We start from the raw sequence: 26,102 nt of genomic DNA, 5'->3' as shown, positions 1-26,102 counted from the left end.
ACAGCTGGTAGGGCCGCCATTACACTGACCCTCCACTAAGAGAGTACAGGTCCGCTTTATCCCCCCCAAATATCTCTTATCACCACTAACCGATCACCTCGACTCCTCTCCGGACTCTTCCTTTTCCCGCCAGCTCGTATACCGACGTCACTCCGAGGAGGGATTCCCCGCAGAACCCCGCCTCCTCATGAATATTGGACGATACAGCGGGCCGCTATAGTGCGGAGCTCCTCCCACAATGTGCTGAAGCGTACAACCCAAACATGGCCCCGCCCCGTCCAATGTCGATGTCATGCACCCAGGCCGCAATGCTGACAAGAGGCCGGCAGATGGCGCCCGTACAGCACGGACTATGAGTCATGTGGAGTGTGGGCTGTCTATGTGTACGGAAGCTGAGAGGGATCAACACCGCACAACACTAGAGGGAGCAATACGAGGAGAGCCTGGGGTGAGTGTGCTGGATACGGTCCTCTGTATTGTCTGCTCTGCCCTGTCATACACTCTGCATGGTCTCCTCCTATACATACGTCCTATACAGCTCCTCTCACTTTCACTTTCGTGTTGCTCTGTCCCTTTTTGTTGTTACCTGTGAGGACAGTTCAGTATTTAGTCCTGATCCTCAGTGTCCTGTGTGATATCCGCTGCTGGCTGTACAGTATATCGCCTCTTCATTATACAAAAATGATTTCATGCACATATCCTTTTTTTCTTTTTTTCATTTAACTTTTTATTTTTTATGGTTGCCTTGGGAATATTTCCCCTCACTTCCTGTCTGATTGTCAGAAGTGAGGGAAACAGGAAGTGAGGGGAAATCACTCACTAAACAGAACCACAAGATGTGCAAAAGAAGAAGAGACTTCATTGTCATCAGTCCCACCACTCGCTCCTCCCACCTCCAATCACACCTCCCAATGTCCCACCACTCACTCCTCCCACCTCTAGTACCTCCAATGTCTCTCCACTCACTCCTCTGATGTCCCACCGCTTGCCTGTTCCTCCAATATTCAATTTTTACTCCTCCAACTTTCCATCGATTTCTCCTCCAACATCCCACCTCCAGTTCCACCAATGTCCCACTGTTTGCTTGCTCCTCCAATGTTCCATTGCTCACTTGCTTCTCCGACATCCCACTGCTTGCTCACTCTTCCAACATTCCATCCTTAGCTTACTCCTTCAACGATCCTTCGCTCACCTTGCTCCTTCAACGTACCACCACTCACTCGCTTGCTCCTTCGACATTCCACCTCCAGTGGCCCACCACTCCGCTGGCCTGCCCCTCCAGGGTCCCACCACTCCGCTGGCCTGCCCCTCCAGGGTCCCACCACTCCGCTGGCCTGCCCCTCCAGGGTCCCACCACTCCGCTGGCCTGCCCCTCCAGGGTCCCACCACTCCGCTGGCCTGCCCCTCCAGGGTCCCACCACTCCGCTGGCCTGCCCCTCCAGGGTCCCACCACTCCGCTGGCCTGCCCCTCCAGGGTCCCACCACTCCGCTGGCCTGCCCCTCCAGGGTCCCACCTCCAGTTCCACCAACGTCCCACTGCTTACTTACTCCTCCAACATCCCACTGCTCGCTCCTCCAATGTTCCTTCACTCGCTTGCGCCTCCAATGTACCACTGCCGTTTGCTTGCTCCTCCAGAATCCCCCGCCGTTTGCTTGCTCCTCCACCACCCCCCGCCGTTTGCTTGCTCCTCCGGTACTCCCCCCCCCCGCCACTTGTTTGTTCCTCCGGCACCCCCCACCATTTGCTTGCTCTTCCTGCCCCCCCGCCTTTTGCTTGCTCCTCCTGCATTCCATCCTTGGCTCACTCCTCCCACTTTCCTTCGCTCACTTGCTCCTCTGACCATACAACTGCTCACTTGCTTGCTCCTCCACCATCCCCCACTGCTTGCTTGCTCCTCCACTGTCCGACATTGCTCGCTCACTCGCTCCTTCACCGTCCCCCACCGCTCGCTTGTTTGCTCCTCCACCGTCTCTCCCCGCTCACTTGCTCCTCTACCGTCTCTCCCCGCTCGCTTGCTCCTCTACCGTCTCTCCCCGCTCGCTTGCTCCTCTACCGTCTCTCCCCGCTCGCTTGCTCCTCTACCGTCTCTCCCCGCTCGCTTGCTCCTCTACCGTCTCTCCCCGCTCGCTTGCTCCTCTACCGTCTCTCCCCGCTCGCTTGCTCCTCTACCGTCTCTCCCCGCTCGCTTGCTCCTCTACCGTCTCTCCCCGCTCGCTTGCTCCTCTACCGTCTCTCCCCGCTCGCTTGCTCCTCTACCGTCTCTCCCCGCTCGCTTGCTCCTCTACCGTCTCTCCCCGCTCGCTTGCTCCTCTACCGTCTCTCCCCGCTCGCTTGCTCCTCTACCGTCTCTCCCCGCTCGCTTGCTCCTCTACCGTCTCTCCCCGCTCGCTTGCTCCTCTACCGTCTCTCCCCGCTCGCTTGCTCCTCTACCGTCTCTCCCCGCTCGCTTGCTCCTCTACCGTCTCTCCCCGCTCGCTTGCTCCTCTACCGTCTCTCCCCGCTCGCTTGCTCCTCTACCGTCTCTCCCCGCTCGCTTGCTCCTCTACCGTCTCTCCCCGCTCGCTTGCTCCTCTACCGTCTCTCCCCGCTCCGCTTGCTCCTCTACCGTCTCTCCCCGCTCGCTTGCTCCTCTACCGTCTCTCCCCGCTCGCTTGCTCCTCTACCGTCTCTCCCCGCTCGCTTGCTCCTCTACCGTCTCTCCCCGCTCGCTTGCTCCTCTACCGTCTCTCCCCGCTCGCTTGCTCCTCTACCGTCTCTCCCCGCTCGCTTGCTCCTCTACCGTCCCCCACCGCTCGCTTGCTCCTCTACCGTCCCCGATATTGTCACTGATATACTGCTGAAGAATATATTTCCTTTTCCGTCACAAGGGAACTTGCCTTTTTTCTTTTTGAACATCTGAGTCCTCATTTTTGTGAAATGGACTTTTTACCTCCATATTATTGCGCTGCACTAAATATTATTTTATTGATCGTATATAGGCTTTGTGATTATCTATAGTGTCCAGCTTGCATTTATTCATTTTCATTTATTTATTTGTTTGCGCTGATTGCTCTCTTTTTTTATACAATTAAAGAACATGCCCACAACTTTGAAGATGTTTTTTTTTTATTGTGAAGAAAACAACAAATAGAAAAAAATAACAGAAAAAGTCAATGTGCATAACTATTCACCCCCCTAAAGTCAATACTTTGTAGAGCCACCTTTTGCGGCTATCACAGCTCCAAGTCGCTTTGGATAAGTCTCTATGAGCTTGCCACATCTTACCACTGGGATTTTTGCCCATTCCTCCTTGCAAAACTCCTCAAGCTCTTTCAAGTTGGATGGTTTGCGCTTGTGAACAGCAATCTTTAAGTCTGACCACAGATTTTCTATTGGATTGAGGTCTGGACTTTGACTAGGCCATTCCAACACATTTACATGTTTCCCTCTAAACCACTCAAGTGTTGCTTTAGCAGTGTGTTTGGGGTAATTGTCCTGCTGGAAGGTGAACCTCCGTCCTAGCCTCAAATCACACACAGAGTGGTACAGGTTTTGCTCAAGAATATCCCTGTATTTAGCACCATCCATCTTTCCCTCAACTCTGCCCAATTTCCCAGTCCTGACTGCTGAAAAACATCCCCACAGCATGATGCTGCCACCACCATGTTTCACTGTGGGGATGGTGTTCTTTGGGTGATGTGATGTGTTGGGTTTGCGCCAGACATAGCGTTTTCTTTGATGGCCAAAAAGTTCAATTTTAGTCTCATCAGACCAGAGCACCTTCCTCCATACATTTTGGGAGTCTCCCACATGCCTTTTCGCAAACTCAAAACGTGCCATTTTGTTTTTTGCTGAAAGTAATGGCTTTCTTCTGGCCACTCTGCCATAAAGCCCAACTCTATGGAGTGTATGGCTAATTGATGTCCTATGTACAGATACTCCAGTCTCTGCTGTGGAACTCTGCAGCTCCTCCAGGGTTACCTTAGGTCTCTGTGTTGCCTCTCTGATTAATGTCCTCCTTGCCCGGTCTGTGAGTTTTGGTGTGCGGCCGTCTCTTGGCAGGTTTGCTGTTGTGCCATGTTCTTTCCATTTGGTTATGATAGATTTGACGGTGCTCCTAGGGATCATCAAAGATTTGGGTATTTTTTAATATCCTAACCCTGACTTGTACTTCTCAACAACATTGCCCCTCACTTGTTTGGAGAGTTCCTTGGTCTTCATGGCAGAGTTTGGTTAGTGGTGCCTCTTGCTTAGGTGTTGCAGCCTCTGGGGCCTTTCAAAAAGGTGTGTATATGTAACAACAGATCATGTGACACTTATGCAGCGTACACACGAGCGGAATGTCCGACAGAGAAAGTCAGACGGAAGCTTTTCATCATCTATCTATTGAACTTCCTTTTTCTAGTCCTGTCATACGTCACCTCGTTCTGGACGGTCGGACTTTGGTGTGACCGTGTGTATGCAAAACCGCTTGAACGGAATTCCGTCGGAAAAACCTTCAGAGTTTATTCCGACGGGAAAACCGTTCGCGTGTACAGGGCATTAGATTGCACACAGGTGGACATCATTTCACTAATTATGTGACTTCTGAAGGTAATTGGTTGCACCAGAGCTTTTTATGGGCTTCATAACAAAGGGGGTGAATACATACGCACAGACCAATTATCAATTTTTTTATTTCTGAAAAATAGTTTTATGTATAGATTTTTCTAATTTTACTTCACCAACTTAGACTATTGTGTTCTGATCCATCACATATAATTCAGATTAAAAAAAACATTGAACTAAAGATTGTAAAGTAACATAATAGGTAAAAAGCCAATGGGATTGAACTCTTTTGCAAGGCACTGTATACTTGTATATGCATATACAGTGGGTATAGAAAAGAATCGCCCCCCTTTTAAAATAATTAAATTTTGTTGCTTTGCAGCCTGAAATGAAGATACAGTTTTTGTTTTTATCCAGCCGTATTTACTCAGTGCAATTTATAACATCCAAGTGAAAGATAGAACACCAACATGTAAAAGACATCACCCCATCTTAAAAATGAAAAAAATTGGGTGGCGCTAATCATCTTCTCAATGGCATACAAAGACATTTGACTTTCAACTGTAGTCAGTTTGATTAGCTCAGCATTAAACGAGCTTCCCTGGAGCATTTCAGTCTCTGGTAGTGCAACTGAAGCAAGCAATCAACTATCGGCGTCAAGGCACTGTTAAAAGATCTCCTGGATAAAGTTGTGGACAGGCAAAAGTCAGGAGATGAATACAAAAATAATCACAGCCTTTTTCAATGCCTAGAAGCACAGTGACGTCTGTTATTAAGAAGTGGACCCTCCCTGGATCAGGATGTCGCTCCAAACTGGATGAAAGAGCCAGGAGGAAACTGGTCAGAGAGTCTACCAAGAGGCCTACAGCAACTCTGAAGCAGTTGCAAGAATTTATGACAAAGAGTGGTCATTGTGTGCATGTGACAACAAAATCACAGATTCTCCACAAATGTGGCTTGTATGGGAGGGTTGCAGAAAAAAGCCACTCCTCAAGAAAGGCCACATGCAGTCATGACTGAGCTTTGCCAAAACGCACCTTGAAGATTCTGAGGCCACGTGGGAAAAGGTGTTCTGGTCAGATGAGACTAAAATTGAATTATTTGCCCTCAACACCAAACGATATGTCTGGCGGAAATCCAATACAGCTCACCATCTAAATAACATTATTCTTACAGTAAAGCATGGAAGTGGTAATATCCTGTTATGGGGGTGTTTCTCTGAAGCAGGGACTGGAGCACTTGTCAGGAATAGAAGGAAAAATGAATGGGGCAAAATACCATCAAATTCTTGTCGAAAATTTGCTGCCCTCTGCCAGAAAGTTGTCAATGGGAAGAAGGTTTACTTCCCAACATGACAATGACCCAAAGCACACAGCAAAAATGACCACACAGTGATTGAAGGAGAATGTCCTTGCATGGCCTAGTCAGAGCCCAGACTTAAACCCCATTGAAAATCTGTGGAATGACTCGAAGACTGCAGTCCAGAAACCATCAAAGTTAAAGTGTTTGTTACCCTAAAAAAAAATAAAATTGACCCTGTTCCTTTAAAGCATGCTATACAGCACAGTGCTTGTGCTGTGTCATTTGGCCCTTTCTATCACCTGAAATACCAGACTGATCCAGCCTGGTTCTGTCCTGCCCTCTGTAAACTTACCACGGCTTATCATGGCTTTGACTTGGAAAATTATGAAATGTGATATTATTAATTATGTTAATGCAGACATATGAAATAAAAAGTAAAAAAAATAAAATAGAATAAAGATAAAGAATGGCTTATTATAAGGCACAGACACAGGGGTGCACAGGATTATTAAACACAGAGGATGGTATAACTTGAATATAGTGGCTTAACAACCATTTTAACTGAACTCGAGCAGTTCTACAAAGAAGAGAGGGCACATATTGCAAATTCTAGATTTACAAATTTAGTAGAGACATATCCCAACAGACTAAAGGTTGTAATTAACGCAAAATGTGCTTCAACAAAATACTGACACAAGGGGGTGATCCTTTTTCCAACCCAGCGATTCTGTTTTTGAATTGCTAAAAGATTTATGACCTGTTGGTGTTATATCTTTCACTTGAATGTTATAAGTTGCACTGAGTATATACAGCCGGATAAAACAAAAACTGCGTCTGTCTTAAAGCGGTTGTATACCCGCTGACACTTTTTTTTTTATACCCCTGTAAGGCAAAAGGCATAATGAGCTAGTATGCACCGCATACTAGCTCATTATGAAATACTTACCTTAGAACGAGGCGTCGGTATCTTACCTGGTCCACGCCGAGGTTGCCTCGGCGTGTCTTCCAGATATCGCGGCTCCAGCGCTGTGAGTGGCTGGAGCCGCGATGTCGTCACTCCCACGCAATGCGCGCGGGAGATTTCTTTCCCGGCAAGGTCCGGCATCTGCTGGGCCTTCAGCCGAGAATCCCCTGTGCGCATGCACCGCTGCAGTCAGCGGCTCATAGCAAGGGGAATATCTCCTAAACCGTACAGGTTTGGGAGATATTTTTTTTTACCTACAGGTAAGCCTTATTATAGGCTTACCTGTAGGTAAAAGGTAAAAAATTGACTATACAGGGGGTGATTCTTTTCTATACACACTGTATAAGTATATATGTACATATATGCTCTGATATATAACGTGCATCATTGAATTATGGGTGTGTGTGTTCTCTGCCTCACTACAGGACACAGTCATGGTGTATCATTCAGCATAAGGAACCGCAGCAAGCGACAGGGGATGCCGGCATTCCACACTCCTGGAAGTGTGACCCCTGTGAAGTTTCTACAGGCTATCACAGTGGAATAGGTAAATATAAAGCCTCTTGTTTTGCATTCCTTGCTTTGCTACATCTTTTACACCAAGCGACAGTCACTTTAAACCTGACAAGAGGTTCTAAGTGCCGGTTCACACAGGGGCGACTTGTCAGGCGACCTAGCCGCCTGACAAGTCGCCTCCCGTTCTGTAAAATGGAACCGTTCTAATAGGAGCAACGCAAGTCGCTCCGACTTAGAAAAAGGTTCCTGTACTACTTTGGGGGCGACTTGGGGCGACCTGCAAGTCGTGTCGCTCCTGTGTGAACCGGGGCTAAGCCTTCCTCATTCTATTAAAAAGGATACAAAATATTAAATTGCTCTAAATGTTTCCTTGGCATTGTAAGCTGAAGGTTAATTCCATGCATAGCTGATATTTAGATTTCAGTCTGCAGCTGTCTTGTATATGTATTATCGTATATAAATGTACTCATTTACTAGGTGAGGTGTTTTCTTGTACTTAACCTTTTATGTGTTACTAAACCCAGGACCCTGCATTCATTATATCTGGTCTTCCACAGTACATGGAAATGCAATTATTTTAGTAAATATAAACTGCTAAATACCTTTTCTCATCAGCAGTATATAGCAGTCTTGTGACTTCTATCAGTGTCTGGTTTAAACTTGTGGGTGGAGTTTTCATTCTACTCTGACTGTCCTATGAGGCTGCAGGACCCCTGACCTTCTGTGTGGCCAGTGCTGATTGGCCCTGTGCTGATCGCATGCACCCTTCCAAGGAAAAACTCTCTAACAAAGGCTACTTTCACACTGGGGCCACCCGTGCGTTAGCGCTAAAGCGCCATTTGTTTTAGCTGCACTTTAGTGCTGTTTAAGCGGCGCTTTTTGACTTCTAGCGGCCGAAGAAGGGGTTAAAACTGCCCGTGTTACGACGCTTCATAAGCGCTTTTCAGGTGCTTCGGAAGCGCTGGCCATTCATTTCATTGGGCAGGGTGTTTTGGGAGTGCTTTATACTGCGCTCCCAAACCGCCCCAAAGATGCTGCTTGCAGGACTTTTTCTAACGTCCTACAAGCCCACCGCCCCAGTGTGAAAGCATTCAGGCGGCATGGGAGGCAGTTTTCAGGCGCTAAAACGCCTGAAAACTGCCTCAATGTGAAAGGGATCAAGCTGAGCATGTGCAGAGTGAGTCCAAAGACTCGGTCTTATGAGGAGATGGATTAGGGACAAGGGGAGGATCAGAGAAGACAGGATCAAACAGCCTTTTTACACAATGCAGAGGATATTATTATTTACATGTTCAGCTATGCGAACACCCATAGGTCTTGATGTCCTCCCCACATACTGGAGTCCACAACCACACTCCAGCATTTACACAACCCCCACTGTATCACACATGATTAGATTTATGGGGTATCTTCTGTTAGTGGCCTAGGAGACAAAATCCTTTTTTAAGGTTATGTTTACATTTTTTTTGTGTTGTATATTGTAATCTAAGATAATTTTATATTTAAACTTGTTGTCTCTTTTATTCTTATTTTTATTGGAATCTGCAACTAAAAGGGTTCGATCCAGGTTCCCAATGCTCTGGATCTCACTTGCGGATCTGTTCTTATATCCTTTTTGGAACTTGTAATTCTTTTACATTTATGGATGGACTTTCTTTTATTTATATTGCGCTGCACCAATTTATTTATTTTATATACTCAAAGTAGTGCAGGAACTGCTTTGAAGTCACACAGATATGAATGGTACTCATTGGAAATCATGGGGTACGACTTGTCAGACTGAGTGTTTTAAATGTTTATCTGACACCAGCCTTACATCTATCTGCTCAGCAGCAGACTTCTACAGGAAATTATTTTTAAGAATCAGTCCACTTAAAACTGATGTCTCCATGTTTGTTAGATACTCCAGTGGTGAGATCTCTGTGCTTCTTGTTCCCAGATGTGCATGTCCGCCATAATAAAAAGACCCATTCTCCCTGCTGTGTTGCTCACATATTTTCATGCAAGGAACTGTGGCAAAGAGATTTCTGCGCTTGATGCTGTGGGGGATTTAAGAAGCTTGTGCGTGAATCGGCTCTGCCTAAAATTAAAGTGTTCCTAAACCCACAACAGTAAAATCAGTCTGTATATGCAGTAAAGCATGCTTGTTATACTCATTGTGAAACCTAAGGGGTTAATCCTCCGCATTGTATAAAAAGGCTGTTTGATCCTGTCTTCTCTGATTCTCCCCTTGTACTGTCCCCAGTCCATCTTCTGATAAGACAGAGCCTTTGGAGTCAGGCTGCACGTGCTCAGTTTGGTGTGTGTTGCTAGGGAGTTTTTTTTTTTTTCTTGGGAGAGTGCATGTCAGGGCCAATCAGCACTGTCCAGACATAGGGTCAGGGGTCATGCAGCCTCATCGGACAGAGAAAAATGAAAACTTTTCCTTCAAGCTTTAACCAGACACAAGTCACAAGACTGCTATATACTGCTTATGAGAAAAGGTATTTAGCAGTTTATACCCATATAGCAAGCAATTGAGCTGCAAGTCTTAAAACGACTTGCTATGCTATTGGTAGACTTCCCAGGCTTCACAAGTTTGTTACACATTTGCAGCAAGTCCACAATGCATGACTCCAGATCAACTTTCTTTGCAAACATTCTGCAAGTCTGCTGCAAGTTCTGGTTCAGTTATGTTGTGCAATAGTCATCCCACCACAGGGGTCACTGTGGCTGAATTTTCATCTTTACTCCTTGCTGTAGACTTGCAGAGCTCTTGCTATAGACTCACCGCTGCAACTTTGCTCTTGCTAGAGACTTGCCTCGCAAATTTGCTACAAATTGGAAAAGTGTCAACAAGAACTTGTGCTTCAAGTGCTCTGCAAGTGTACAACTTGCCAGTGAAAATCTGCAGCAAGTTAATAGACTTACATTTCAACACTGCCACAAATTTGTGGCAAGTTATCCTTGTTATCTGGGAATTTACTAAAAAAGTTGCATTTCCATGTTGTGTGTACTGTGGGAGACCGGATATAGTGAATACAGGTTCTGGGTTTAGTGGCCCCCTTTAGAATCTAACCCATTCTGACTGTTTTTAATGCTGTAAAGTTAAAAAAAAAATCATCATCTTTGTAAATAGTAGTATTCATATCCTACATTTTGTGTCTGTATACATAGGGTCTAGAGGCAAATGATTTTTTTTTTTTGGATTCAGTGATGTTTTTTCCCTCTTCGGTTTTCTGTCAGGTTCAGTATAATTACACACTCCAATCTTCTATTGCCTGTTCCTGTTAGGTCCGCCCCTTAAGCCACATTAATGATGGACCCGCCTTACCCTGCAGACTGGGATGATGATGAACGGATGTCATTTTTATTCTCTGCCTTCAAAGGGACACGAGATGTGAACAGTGCGGACTGGGACAGTAAAATGACATTTTGGATGCCACTGATTTTGCAGCATGCCAAGGCTCAAGGAATGGTCAGTGTCACACTGCGCCAACTGCAGTCACACTTCACCCGCAAGGGCAGCACTCCATTGGGTTTGGCAACGGTGATCCAAGAGATGCTCAGGTGAAGATTACCTAGTGGTTTGTATTTAGGGCTAAAGATTTACAGGAGTTTCCTTTTGACCTTTAAGATATGTGTGGGGGGAGGACCTGTTGCAGTTTATCAATGGAAAAAATGTTAATGAAAATCTTTACGCCAAATTCAAATCTCCATATTGCAGTGATGCGTGTTACTGAAACGCATGAGACATGCAGGGCTGCTCTGCACAGAGCAGGTAAGTATAATACGTTTGTTTTAGGAGGAAAAAAACTAACTTTTACAATTACTTTAAGGCAGTGGTCTCCAAACTTTGGCTTGGTGCCAGATGTGGCCCTTTGCTTGCCTTTATCTGGCCCTCAGGGCACTATTCCTCCCACTGACACCAATGATGGGGCACTATTCCTCCCACGGACACTAATGATGGGGCACTATTCCTCCCACGGACACTAATGATGGGGCACTATTCCTCCCACGGACACCAATGATGTGGCACTATTCCTCCCATGGACACCAATGATGGGGCTCTATTCCTCCCACTGACTCCAATGATGGGGCACTATATCTTCCACTGACTCCAATGATGGGGCATTGTTTACTCCCATTGATGCTGAGGCATTTTCTACTCTTACTGGCCACAGTCCGGCCCCCTCAAAGTCTGAAGGACAGTAAAGTGGACCTTTTGTTTCGAAAGTTTGGAGAACCCTGCTTTAACCACTTCAGCCCCGGAAGGATTTACCCCCTTCCTGACCAGAGCACTTTTTACAATTTGGCACTGCGTCGCTTTAACTGCTAATTGCGCGGTCATGCAATGCTGTACCCAAACAAAATTTGCGTCCTTTTCTTCCCACAAATAGAGCTTTCTTTTGATGGTATTTGATCACCTCTGCCGTTTTTATTTTTTGCGCTATACACGGAAAAAGACAGAAAATTTTGAAAAAAATTGATATTTTCTACTTTTTGTTCTAAAAAAAAATCCAATAAACTCAATTTTAGTCATACATTTAGGCCAAAATGTATTCGGCCACATGTCTTTGGTAAAAAAAAATGTCAATAAGTGTATATTTATTGGTTTGCGCAAAAGTTATAGCGTCTACAAACTAGGGTACATTTTCTGGAATTTACACAGCCTTTAATTTATGACTGCCTATGTCGTTTCTTGAGGTGCTAAAATGGCAGGGCAGTACAAAACCCCCACAAATGACCCCATTTTGGAAAGTAGACACCCCAAGGAAATTGCTGAGAGGCATGTTGAACCCATTGAATATTCATTTTTTTGTCCCAAGTGATTGAATAATGACAAAAAAAAAAAAATTACAAAAAGTTGCCACTAAATGATATATTGCTCACACAGGCCATGGGCATATGTGGAATTGCACCCCAAAATACATTTAGCTGCTTCTCCTGAGTATGGGGATACCACATGTGTGGGACTTTTTGGGAGCCTAGCCGCGTACGGGGCCCCGAAAACCAATCACCGCCTTCAGGATTTCTAAGGGCGTGAATTTTTGATTTTACTCCTCACTACCTATCACAGTTTTGAATGCCATAAAATGCCCAGATGGCATAAACCCCCCCCAAATGACCCCATTTTGGAAAGTAGACACCCCAAGCTATTTGCTTTGAGGCATGTTGAGTCCATGGAATGTTTTATATTTTGACACAAGTTGCAGGAAAGTGACACTTTTTTTTTTTTTTTTTGCACAAAGTTGTCACTAAATGATATATTGCTCACACAGGCCATGGGCATATGTGGAATTGCACCCCAAAATACATTTAGCTGCTTCTCCTGAGTATGAGGATACCACATGTGTGGGACTTTTTGGGAGCCTAGCCGCGTACGGGGCCCCAAAAACCAATCACCGCCTTCAGGATTTCTAAGGGCGTGAATTTTTGATTTCACTCTTCACTGCCTATCACAGTTTCGGAGGCCATGGAATGCCCAGGTGGCACAAACCCCCCCCAAATGACCCCATTTTGGAAAGTAGACACCCCAAGCTATTTGCTGAGAGGCATGGTGAGTATTTTGCAGCTCTCATTTGTTTTTGAAAATAAAGAAAGACAAGAAAAAAAATTTTTTTTTTTCTTTTTTCAATTTTCAAAACTTTGTGACAAAAAGTGAGGTCTGCAAAATACTCACTATACCTCTCATCAAATAGCTTTGGGTGTCTACTTTCCAAAATGGGGTCATTTGGGGTTTTTTTTTGCCACCTGGGCATTCCATGGCCTCCGAAACTGTGATAGGCAGTGAAGAGTGAAATCAAAAATTTACCCCCTTAAAAAGCCTGAAGGCGGTGCTTGGTTTTCGGGGTCCCGTGCGCGGCTAGGCTCCCAAAAAGTCCCACACATGTGGTATCCCCGTACTCAGGAGAAGCAACAGAATGTATTTTGGGGTGTAATTTTACATATTCCCATGGTATGTTTGAGCAATATATCATTTGGTGACAACTTTGTGCAAAAAAAAAAAAAAAATTGTCTCTTTCCCGCAACTTGTGTCACAATATAAAATATTCCATGGACTCGACATGCCTCTCAGCAAATAGCTTGGGGTTTCTACTTTCCAAAATGGGGTCATTTGGGGGGGTTTTGAACTGTCCTGGCATTTTATGCACAACATTTAGAAGCTTATGTCACACATCACCCACTCTTCTAACCACTTGAATACAAAGCCCTTTCTGACACTTTTTGATTACATGAAAAAATTATTTTTTTTTGCAAGAAAATTACTTTGAACCCCCACACATTATATATTTTTTTAAAGCAAATGCCCTACAGATTAAAATGGTGGGTGTTTCATTTTTTTTTTTCACACAGTATTTGCACAGCGATTTTTCAAATGCATTTTTTGGGGAAAAAACACACTTTTTTAAATTTTAATGCACTAAAACACACTATATTGCCCAAATGTTTGATGAAATAAAAAAGATGATCTTAGGCCGAGTACATGGATACCAAACATGACATGCTTTAAAATTGCGCACAAACGTGCAGTGGCGACAAACTAAATACATTTTTTAAAGCCTTTAAAAGCCTTTACAGGTTACCACTTTAGATTTACAGAGGAGGTCTACTGCTAAAATTACTGCCCTCGATCTGACCTTCGCGGTGATACCTCACATGCATGGTGCAATTGCTGTTTACATTTGACGCCAGACCGACGATTGCGTTCGCCTTAGCGCGAGAGCAGGGGGGACGGGTGCTTTATTATTTTTTTGCTTTTTTATCTTATTTTTAAACTGTTCCTTTCATATTTTTTTTTTTTTTAAATCATTTTTATTGTTATCTCGGGGAATGTAAATATCCCCTATGATAGCAATAGGTAGTGACAGGTACTCTTTTTTGAAAAAATTGGGGTCTATTAGACCCTAGATTTCTCCTCTGCCCTCAAAGCATCTGACCACACCAAGATCAGTGTGATAAAATGCTTTCCCAATTTCCCAATGGCGCTGTTTACATCCGGCAAAATCTAAGTCATAAAATGCTCGTAGCTTCCGGTTTCTTAGGCCATAGAGATGTTTGGAGCCACTCTGGTCTCTGATCAGCTCTATGGTCAGCTGGCTGAATCACCGGCTGCATTCTCAGGTTCCCTGTTGAGACAGGAGAGCCAGAGAAAAACACGGAAGACGGTGGGGGGGGGGGCATTCCCTCCCACTGCTTGTAAAAGCAGTCTAGAGGCTAATTAGCCGCTAGGATTGCTTTTACATGAAAGCCGACCGCTGGCTGAAAAGAATGATACCAAGATGATACCTAAACCTGCAGGCATCATTCTGGTATAACCACTCAAAGTCGTGAATGGCGTACCTGAAGACAAAAAAATGGTTAACAATAAAGCACAGTAAACGGTAAAGTATAAAAAATTGCAGACCTGAAAAACAAACATGATAAAACATAATAACAATAAAACATTACAGAATAGAATACAGTAAAAAAGAGCAGAACAATAGAGAGAGAATAGAGAGAGAGAGAACAATAAAACGACAACTATTTTTTTTTATTTTATATTTTTGTATGTGTTTTTTTTTTTTTTTGTTTTTTTTACACTTTTTTTTGTAACTTTTATAACTGTAACCGGTTCCAGGTTCGGGTCTCTCAAAATGTGATGGCATCTTGGGAGACCCTGTGAAAGTGCGCCTAGTCTGTGCAGTGCTGTACCCTACGCTAATACTCAACTAGTGTATGGTAGCGTTCAAAACATTCACCAATGCAAAGACCAGGACTGTCAGGACAGGAGGGACAATAATAGCGGGTGTCACGCCTATATCCGCGCTTGCTGCAGACACAACATCTTTTTTGGGGGGGTTCGTTGGGTAGGGGTACTCGGGAGGACATAAAAATGCCTCTCATGCAGCCGACTGCATTTGGTTGGGGATGTGAATGGGGGAAGTACTGGCGCTGCAGAAGCGGTGGGTTCCCAATTAGGATTGGCGAATGCAGCAGGAAGGGCATTATGGGCACGACGGGCCTGTGTTTGTCTTTTTGGTGGCAGCGGGACACTACTTGTGCTTGCCACCTCACCAGCTTGAACTGCACTTATGGGACTCGCCACGTCACCAAGTGTTACTGCAGTGCTGGTTTGACTACGACCGGGGTGTACTAGGCCGCTGGTGCTTGCCAGTTCACCAAAACGCTACCAAAAAAAACTGTTAGCGATCGCAGGGATCAGGCCTGACTCTGCGAACGCTGCAGTTATGCGTTTAGTGTTTTGTAAGTGACAGTGATCGATCGATACTGCACTTGGGTGGGCTGGGCCGGGCTGGGCGGAGGGGCAAAACGCAGGTGCTAGCAGGTATCTGGGCTGATCCCGCTAACACTGCGTTTTTGGGAACCCTAAACTGCTGGGGACGCTAGTATTGATCTGATCAGATACTATACCACTAAGGGAGGTGTACGGTGCGTGCGTGGGTGTTAGCGGTACTGGCGCTAACCTGACGCTGCCTGGGGCTGGTGCTTGCCAGTTCACCAAAACGCTACCAAAAAAACTGTTAGTGATCGCAGGGATCAGGCCTGACTCTGCAAACGCTGCAGTTATGCGTTTAGCGTTTTGTAAGTGACAGTGATCGATCGATACTGCACTTGGGTGGGCTGGGCTGGGCCCGGCGGAGGGGCAAAACGCAGGTGCTAGCAGGTATCTGGGCTGATCCCGCTAACACTGCATTTTTGGGAACCCTAAACTGCTGGGGACGCTAGTATAGATCTGATCGGATCAGATATTGATCCGTACAGATACTATACCACTAAGGGAGGTGTATGCTGCGTGCGTGGGTGTTAGCGGTACTGGCGCTAATCTGACGCTGCCTGGGGCGACGCATATCACCGCCGGGCGATCAGGGGGCTAAACCTTTATTCGGTAATAAACGGCGGGTGCCCTGACACTATGAAAAATAAACCAACTAACCAGCGTCACCCGTAACGGTTATACGGTGATCAGTGGTGAAAGGGTTAACTAGGGGGCAATCAAGGGGTTAAAACATTTATTAGGTAGTATGTGGGGGTCCCTGTCGCTATAAAACGCTGACGGCGAACCTAAATATTTACGTTCCTAACTAGCGTCACCAGCGACACTAATACAGCGATCAGAAAAATGATCGCTTAGTGACACTGGTGACAGGGGGTGATCAAGGGGTTAAAACTTTATTAGGGGGGGTTAGGGGGGTACCCTAGACCTATAGGGGAGTAACACTCACTGTCCTACCACAGTAACTGTCACTAACTGACACCCTGCAGTAATCAGAAAAAAAAAAAAAAAATACTGCTTGGTGTCAGTGTTACAGGGAGGGGTGATTGGGGGGGGATCGGGGGGTGATCGGGGGGGGATCGGGGGTGTTTTGTGTGCCTGGCATGTTCTACTGTGTGTGTGTGTGTTGTGCACTTACATGTCTTCTCTCCTCGGCGCTAGAACGGAAACTGCCGAGCCGAGGAGAGATGACATCACATCCTCTGCCTGTGTGTACTATACACAGGCAGGGGATGTCCCTCATTGGCTGGGAGCGATCGCGAGGGGGGGGCCACGATCGGATGGTCTCCCCCTCGTCTCTCATCGCTCCTAGCCAAATGCCGACCGCCGCTGGCACCGGGGGGGGGGGGGGGGGTCCGATCAGACCCCCCGCCCGCGGGAAGGCAATCACGTATGGGTACGTGATTTTGCCTGCCCGTGCCATTCTGCTCACGTATATAGACGTGAGGCGGTCGGCAAGTGGTTAAGGCAATACGTTTTAGCATGTAGCAACACACCATAGTGCATTGGTGACAGGAATAGTGCCCCATCATTGGTGTCCATGGGAGGAATAGTGCCCCATCATTGGTGACAGTGGGACAGTCCCACTGTCACCAATGATGGGGCACTATTCCTCCCACGGACACCAATGATGGGGCACTATTCCTCCCACGGACACCAATGATGGGGCACTATTCCTCCTACGGACACCAATGATGGGGAACTTTTCCTCCTACTGACACTAATGATGGGGCACTATTCCTCCCTCTGACTCCAATGATGGGGCACTATTCCTCCCACTGACTCCAATGATGGGGCACTATTCCTCCCACTGACTCCAATGATGGGGCACTATTCCTCCCGCTGACTCCAATGATGGGGCACTATTCCTCCCGCTGACTCCAATGATGGGCCACTATTCCTCCCACTGACTCCAATGATGGGGCACTATTCCTCCCACTGACTCCAATGATGGGGCACTATTCCTCCCACTGACTCCAATGATGGGGCACTATTCCTCCCACTGACTCCAATGATGGGGCACTATTCCTCCCACTGACTCCAATGATGGGGCACTATTCCTCCCACTGACTCCAATGATGGGCCACTATTCCTCCCACTGACTCCAATGATGGGCCACTATTCCTCCCACTGACTCCAATGATGGGCCACTATTCCTCCCACTGACTCCAATGATGGGCCACTATTCCTCCCACTGACTCCAATGATGGGCCACTATTCCTCCCGCTGACTCCAATGATGGGGCACTATTCCTCCCGCTGACTCCAATGATGGGGCACTATTCCTCCCACTGACTCCAATGATGGGGCACTATTCCTCCCACTGACTCCAATGATGGGGCACTATTCCTCCCACTGACTTCAATGATGGGGCACTATTCCTCCCACTGACTCCAGTGATGGGGCATTGTTTACTCTTACTGGCCACAGTCCGGCCCCCTCAAAGTCTGAAGGACAGTAAAGTGGACCATTTTGTTTCGAAAGTTTGGAGAACCCTGCTTTAAGGCAATACATTTTAGCATGTAGCAACACACCATAGTGCATTGTGTTATGAAAAAAGTGTTGTCTGTTGAGGTGCGTTGGTAGCTGAATCATTTTAAATGGGCTGCCTTAACGCAGTGAACGTTAACATTTAACATAACATGCATTAACACACCACAAAAATGTAAAGTCCTCAATGTACCGGTCTTACCTACAGTATATTTTTAAGAACATTCATCTGAACAAATTGTAAATAAGAGATAATGCCTCTGTGTAGAACAAATCCACAGTATATGAACAAATGTGTATAATGAGAAACGGAAAGTAATTATTTGATCCCCTTCAGATTTTGTAAGTTTGCCCACTTACAAAGAAATGAAGGGTCTATAATTGTTATCATTGGTGTTTTTTAAATGATAGAGACAGAATATCAAACAAAAATCAAAAAGCAGTTCACTAAGTAAAATAAAGATCAAAGAGTTTGCCAAGCTCCAACACAGGATGGAACTGTAGGAGTTTAAAGTAGCACAGTGCCACGTCCTAAACGTCAATAGTTAAATAGAAATAAATCGAAAAATGGACTTTCCAGGCACCAATTATAGAAAAAATATATAAACTTTATTAAACACATAATACAAGAAGAAACATTTAAAATATTGCAAATAGCAAAAAATAGCTAAACCTCTCCAATATGGATTATGAAAATCAGAACCATATCAATACAGATATGTGTCACTGTATTGAATTGTGACATACAAAAAAAGCTCTACATGTTTTGCGAAAATCTCTTCTTCAGGAGCTTGATAAATATTCTAGAGGAGAGAAAAAAGGCAATCAATAACAATTATAATCTTTTGTAGTAGTGGTATGAAGTCTCGAGTTTGCAGGGAATACCAAAAAGGAAATCAAAGGAAGGGCATGCAGAGAGTGCGGCGGATCACATGTGGAGGCGTGCCTAGTAAAATAGTCTGAGCGTGTAAGATACAAAAACACCAGAAATAAGGGAAGTGTCCACAGCCTAATATAAAATAGGCAGGAAACCCAAAACGACTTAGATAAGATAGATAGCTCACACCGTAAAGGGAATGAAGGGGTGCAGTCAGGTGTTAAAATCCCGACCAGCCTACCTTAATAGTGAAACATAATTGGCATTGGCCTGAATGAATGTTGTATACGTAAGCTTAAAAGTGGATGTAAACCCGAAATTTTAAATTTTTTTTTTAATGTCATAATATAGAGTATAAGATTTCCTATCATTTGAGCCCAGTCTTGCCACAAAGAGTTAATCCAGCTCTGAGCAATCCTCTTTTTTATTGTTCAGTGAAATAAATCTTGACAAACAGAGAAATACTTTCTCAAATCCTCCCTCTTGCTGTGAGTGACAGGTGATTTACATCTCGTGCACTAGCCTAAGACATGCATTATTTTTAAATTCCCTCCCCCACCCCTTTCTTTAGCGGCTCTGCCAGGATTGGCTGTTCCACACCTCAGCATGATTTGGCATGCTGAAGTCATGTGATTACTTTCCTGTCTTTTCACTGGATGTTAGTGATCATAGCAGAAGTTCAGTGTTAGAAATACACAGGAGAAAATGCATATTGACAAGGGGAGTGTAGAGGTGGGCGGGGAGTCTACTGACATCACGACTCCACCCACCGAGCTCCAGACAACAGACCCACCCACAGAATCTGCAGTTTTTCGGGTCTCATAACAGACAGAGGGGAGACATTTGACAGGTAAAGATACATGCAGGAGGCATGTATATCCTTATAGATAACCCCTATGGCAGTAGTTTAGAAAGGATGACATTGGGTTTACATCCACTTTAATGCTTGAAAGTGGAACTGTGTTTGGCAGCAAAAACTGCCACCTGTAGAGTGTATATATAAATGGTAATAAATAATTGCAAACAATCTGTCAAAAAGATTGATAAATGGTGTTAACTGGATAGTCTCACCTTTTTATTAAAGTATTATATACATATAATGTATTGAGGTAAAAGGGGGTTGTGTCTATAACAGACCACCAACAATCGATAGCGGAATTTAGATTTGTAGTGAGACAGCGCAGTGAGCCTGCAGGTTTCACTTCCACACAGTATAAAAGGGAGAGTGGCACTAGTAAATCGTTTAAACGTCCTAACAACAGAAGCATACAGTCAGTGGAGAGTATAAAGGTACCTTACCAGGATAGATGCAGTAGTAATGGTTGGATAGATCCACAGACAGGCGAACGTCTGGAGAGGTTGCCGTGATATAAGGCTGGGTGGTGTCCAGCCTTATATGCACGTCCCAATCAGGTGTGCGCTTCCACATCACCTGACTCGGCTGGGAAGAGTTGCGCGGGCACCACGGCCACGCATGCGCAGTTCGCAAATCGGCTGCAATAGACACGGTCATGTGGGAGGAGCGTCACCCTATAGGCCTCAGGGCTAAGAGCTCCCCCAAGTGTGCACTCCAAGATGGCAATGTTAAAAAAAACATTGCATGGGGCAGATGGATAAGACCTAGACAGTGGATGGTAAGACGGCCATAGAAAGGGAGCAATAAACAGGAGGGAGAATGTCAAACCTGGACCACAATGCCGCATCGGTCGTTCCCAAATAGGGACGGACTGTGGCTGTCCGGCCTCACATATAACCCGCAGCAACAACATGCCACATAAGCCAACCAGATGATGCCATTGGAAATTCCGCTGCAGGCTAGAGACAAAAAGCCTTGATCAAAAAATGGATGAAACAGGTAGAGCCTACAAAAAATAACAAAACCTAAAAAATACAGTACATTATTAGACGTAACATTTGTTAAAACATATGAAATTGCTTTTTGGGCAGTGAATAGAAATATATGAATAGACAAAGAATATCAAGAGACAAAAACATTATTAAATTACTGGGCACACAGGCCTAAACAGTAACAAGTATTTATCTCTCGCATTGGGGGAGGGGGAAGGGACACAGAAACACAACAGCAAAAAACAGGATAGAAAATGTCATATATAAAGCTATAGAAGAATATAAACTAAGAGTAATTTTATAAAAATGATTTGTAGGATTGCAATTCATTAATGCCTGGCCAACGTGTGGCATTAAGGCGTTCTATCTAATTAGTTTCGTGCTGGAGTATTCTCTTGTCCCAGTCGCCTCCCCTCGGATCTTGCAATATGACTGCCATAACTATGGAGGTGGCAAAAGAAGTGTTGAGTCTGTGATACAGGTCAAGGTGTCTACTTATGGGACTTAACATCTTACCATTGATTGAGGAATAAATGTGGTCATTAATTCTCTGACGTAGTTGGCGAATAGTCTTTCCGACATAGAATACCCCACATTTACAGGTCATAAGGTAGACCACCGGTTGGGTACTACAATCAGCCCGAAAATTTGGGTAGAAGAGTTCCCCATTGTGTAGTCTAAATCTACAACCTGTAGAGACCCAAGGGCATTGGGCACAGTGACCACATTTGTAAATTCCCTGTTCCTGGACAATCTGTCCATGAAAGAGAACAGAGTGACTTTTGGTAAGTTTGTCACATAAAGACACCGCCCTTTTAAAAACTCAGGGCGTTCGCTGATAAATTTGTTCAGGGTGGGGTTCTCATATAGGATCTGCCAGTGTTTGGCCAGTACATTTCTTAATTGATGTTGCTGGTGAGAGTATTGCGTAATAAATTTAACCGTGGAATAGCCTTCTAGTTTCTTTTTGGTTTTATACAGTAATGTATTCCTAGATTGTTGATATGCCTTGTTGAAGGCTTTACGTAAGAGTGACTTGGAATACCCACGCCGAAGGAGTTGTCCCCTTAAAAGATCCGCGTGGTATTTGAAATCGCTGTCACTAGTGCAGTTCCTTCTAAGTGGGATGTATTGAATGTAGGCAATACTACGGACAAGTGTAGTATGGTGGGCGCTAGAAGCGTGCAGGATGGTGTTTAAAATAAGTATTTGATCCCCAAGCAAAACATGATTTGGTACTTGGTGGAGAAACCCTTCTTGGCAAGCACAGTGGTAGGATGTTTCCTGTAGTTGGTGACCAGGTTTGCACACATCTCAGGAGGGATTTTGGTCTGCTCTTCTTTACAGATCTTCTCTAGATCCTTAAGGTTTCTTGGCTGTCGCTTGGCAACTCGAAGTTTCTGCTCCCTCCATAAATTTTCTATAGGATTAAGGTCTGGAGACTGGCTAAGCCACTCCATGACCTTAATATACTTCTTCTTGATTCACTAATTTGTTGCCTTGGCAGTATGTTTTGTGTCATTGTCATACTGAAAGACCCATACATGACCCATCTTTAGTGTTCTGGCTGAGGGAAGAAGGTTCTCATCCAAGATTTTACAATACATAGCCCTGTCCATTGGCACCTCAATGCGGCAAAGCTGGTCTGTACCTTTAGCAGAGAAACAGCCCCAAACCATGTTTCCACCTCCATGCTGGACTGTAGGGATTGTGTTCTTGGGGTCATAGTCAGCATTTTCCTTCCTCTAAATACAGCGAGTCCCCCTCCTTAAGAAGGTACATGTACAGTCATGGCAATGAACATCTAAATGATTTACAGAAAGATTGGGAGAAAGTGCTGTGGTCAGAGGGGACCAAAATTTAGCTATTTGGCATTAACTCGACTGGCCGAGTTAAAAAAGTTTGTCTTCATTTTTGGTACCAATGCACCAAAAGATTTTTCCTATTCAAGCATAGCGGGCAGAGCAGTTCACATCATTCTCTTATACCCCAACAGCCAACTTCCCATCCTTATGCTCTGCAAGAGATGGAAAACATGACCTGCCATGGAGACTGGTCTGGGAAGACAGATTAGTCATAGCAAACAGGCAAAGTTTAGCTTTTAAGTTCCAGCTTGCTTTTAAACACTGACATCAAATACAGTATCTATTTGACCAAATCAATATTTATTTTAAATAAGTATTTGTTTATATTTTTATATATATAATATAGCTAATGTTTGTTTTTTGTTTGTTTTTTTTTCTGCTCTGTTGTTGCAGACGTGGTTGCCTGTACCAAGAGTCAGATTTTGTGTCTAGAATCTCCAGCGGCTGGATCTCTTGGGGCATGAGGCAAATCATAATCAAACCTCTGCAGTGGACCCTTAGTACAATTCTAGGTGGTCAGATTAACCCAGATGAGCCATTCGTCATTCTTGATGCCTTAAAGGTACATAGCTATATTGACTTCCATTGTGTCATATAGCATGCCATGCTTCACTGTTGTAAAGTCGAGGTTTTCTATTTTACCAGTTTGCCTAGTTTCTCTTTGTCATTTTTTTTTCCAAATTTTGTTTATTCAGAGTTTTACAGGTTTACAAAAGAAAAAAAAACACAATACAGACAAAAAAGAAAACCAAAACATAAAAGAAAACAATCGCAGTAAATCACATCATCAATTTAATAGTCAAAAGCCAAAGATGCCAGTAGGTAGGATTTAGGTTTACATACTTTCACACAAACCTGCCACTTCTTAGAAAATGCGTAAGCTATGATTACTGCTTGGTGCATTCAAAACAAGGTGACTGTAAGTATTCTTTATAATCTCAATATTGGTCCCTGTGTGCCTGAAAAGTACCCAAGGTACAGGCTGTGTACAGAGCATCCATTTCTGTCCAAGGGAACACTAAAAAGAAAGAACAGAAGAGGGACACTTAAGAAAAAGGGAAATAGAAACGCAGTAATCTTTATAGATATAAAGATATAGAACATGGGGGGGGGGGGGGGGAGCAGGCATAGAAGAGAGACACTGATGGGGGGAGAAGAATTTTGGGTTCTGAAGAGAGGATCAGTGACTGTAGATGGAGAGAAAAGAGGTACTAATGGATAGGTTAAAGAACAGAGCATGAAGTACCCTAAATTGGCTATTGGATAAAGATTTACCAGGAAAGAATGGCTACAGAATAGGGCTTAGAAGAGCAGAAACCAGGAGGTGAAAGCCAGGGGAGAAGGAGTCACTGTGGAAGGGATTGCAATACTGAGGATGAGAAGTGAGGGGCAATGAATGAGGGGCAATGAATGGGCCACACAGGAGGAAGGATAGATGTCCTTCAATAACACTGACAGCCCTCACAACTTTCAATTATACATAGCAAAATGACAGCAGAAAAAAAGACCAAGTGGTCTATTAAGTCTGCCATTTTTTTAATTTTTTTTTTTTTTTTTAAAAACATGTTTTTGGATTTTACTTTTTTTTGGGTTTTTTTGTTAACGTTTGGGACTTGTTTGTCCCATGCATACAATATAACTTGATTAAGTTAAAGTAGAAATATGACCTCCCATTTGAAAAAAAAATGTGCTGCAGCAATTATAAATGCATCTGCACTTAGTCTTCTCTTTGTCCCTCTGCAATGTCCCACAAATACTTGTTGATCCTTCCAGTGAAGTCCACCTGTAGCTTGCTGTGATGGTGGGGCAATGATGCTGCACTGTTCCTGAATTCAGTGCAGAGTTGCCACTCTCAGTAGCCTGTGCCTGATTACACTACAGGGGGATGAGAAAATGTTGTCACTGCTGGTTCACATGCCTGTAGCTTGTCAGTCAGCACCTGACCACACCTAGTCCTATCCAATGCTTTCTGGATTGGCAGAACTGATTTGTGCTTTTGAAGTCCTCCTGGATTGGCAGAACTGATTTGTCCTTTGAAGTCAGGGAAGGTGAAGAAAGTTTTTGTTGATGCTTATGCATCCTATAGTACCTGGAACTTGTGTAAATGACCTTACAGGAACCATGGTTGTACTTTTAGTTAAAATGTGTGTGTGTGTGTGTGTGTGTGTGTGTGTGTATAACAATATGGTATTTCTGAAATCTTTGCATTGTTTGAAAACCGTTCAGTACAGGGTAAACATTTTGCTTTAATTGACTTTTTTTTTTTATCTTCTCCCCTTCCCAGGAGCAGGCAGAGCTGGTGGTACAGAAATACCAGTCATCTCCACTGAGTTCTACTTCCTTGTTGTTAGATGATGAAGTATACACACTCTGCAAGGATCAGTTTCCTGAAAGGTCTACCTTCAATCTGGTTTTATTACAGCTGCAACGAGATAAGAAGATCTGCGTTTTGCAAAGACCTGGGGAGAAGGTAAAAACATCGTACCCAATTCAGTAAAATCTTGCATAGGTGATTGTACCCTTCTACCTTCCCATTTATGGTTTTGTTTATTCTCTTGTAGCTTGTGAAGTTTGTACAGGGTGGAAGGACTCAGGTGACCCCAATAGGAGAATCTGATTTGGGCATTTATGAGTTGCAAAAAGGTCAGAAGCTGCTTTCACTGAGAGTGCAGAAGGCGAGTGAGGAGTCTGACCGGTAAGTACTGATCTCTGTCTGCCTGATACGTTCATCGAGAGGTGAAGAGAGCAATAACCCACAGCAGTTTCAGATCAGATTTCTGATATTGCTTTCCACTTCCAGAAAGAAAGTCATTCTTACTTTTTTTGATTTGAACTGAGATTAAAGCATAACTCCGAGGAAAGAAAAATGCTCCCTTGCAGTGGGGCTGCTCCCACATTGAAAAAGTTAATGCTTGCTTAGGTCTTGGACAGCAAAAAGCCGTTTTACCGGTACCATACGCCAAAGTATATATCGCCAGCACACCACAAATCTTCAGGTGATTACATCACAGTGGTAAAGTGCAACATTTCGGGGCCTCACAGGACCCCTTTTTCAGACATATGCAAAGTGCATAATACACAGCAAAGAACATTTAAAGTGTCATCCAGCAATCTAAAACCAGTAAAGGAAGCCATGCTCTGACCTCTAACATCACATGATGTAAAAAAAAAAAACAAGAATAATGTAAACAACAGAATAAATGGCCCTGACTCACAATACACCACATATATGAAAGTTACGTCATTGGATGCAGGCACTGGGTAAAATTTATCGGGTGGGTATGAAGCAGAATGTTAATGTTTTGAAGCTTGGACCATACCTCACCCGATCGGGCACATATGTCAGATGCACCCTATCAAGGAGATGCGCAATCCTACTTTAGCTTCAGCGTCTCAGTTGCCAGGCAACCAGACAGCCATTCACAGCTCAGTGCGCTGCAGCTGAATGCAGCCTAC

At 44.4% G+C, this 26,102-nt stretch overlaps 2 protein-coding genes across 4 annotated transcripts in view; one reads left to right on the top strand and one right to left on the bottom strand.

Annotated features, from left to right (window-relative positions):
- GINS4 (GINS complex subunit 4) overlaps positions 1–278 on the bottom strand; it is a 21,519-nt gene extending 21,241 nt beyond the window's left edge. Inside the window, exon 1 of one of the 2 annotated variants that reach the window (XM_073622308.1) lies at positions 98–278. The gene's annotated coding sequence lies outside the window, so the exon portion shown is untranslated. Of the gene's footprint in view, positions 1–90 lie in introns of both variants that reach the window. The other variant, XM_073622307.1, reaches the window with a different exon arrangement.
- Positions 279–302: 24 nt separating this feature from the next.
- The window catches only part of CHMP7 (charged multivesicular body protein 7), a 55,886-nt gene continuing 30,086 nt past the window's right edge, over positions 303–26,102 (top strand). For both annotated transcript variants that reach the window (XM_073622306.1, XM_073622305.1), the window contains exons 1-6: positions 303–448; positions 7,220–7,341; positions 10,584–10,859; positions 23,040–23,208; positions 24,931–25,116; positions 25,208–25,341. In XM_073622306.1, the coding sequence (XP_073478407.1) occupies positions 10,606–10,859; positions 23,040–23,208; positions 24,931–25,116; positions 25,208–25,341 (743 nt within the window). In that variant the 5' untranslated portion in view covers positions 303–448; positions 7,220–7,341; positions 10,584–10,605. The remainder of the gene's footprint in view (positions 449–7,219; positions 7,342–10,583; positions 10,860–23,039; positions 23,209–24,930; positions 25,117–25,207; positions 25,342–26,102) is intronic.

This window comes from Aquarana catesbeiana, linkage group LG03 (genome assembly GCF_042186555.1).
Source record: "Aquarana catesbeiana isolate 2022-GZ linkage group LG03, ASM4218655v1, whole genome shotgun sequence".
Classification (NCBI taxonomy): domain Eukaryota; kingdom Metazoa; phylum Chordata; class Amphibia; order Anura; family Ranidae; genus Aquarana; species Aquarana catesbeiana.
Note: the sequence above shows the minus strand (reverse complement) of the source record. Positions and strands in the feature narration are given on the sequence as shown.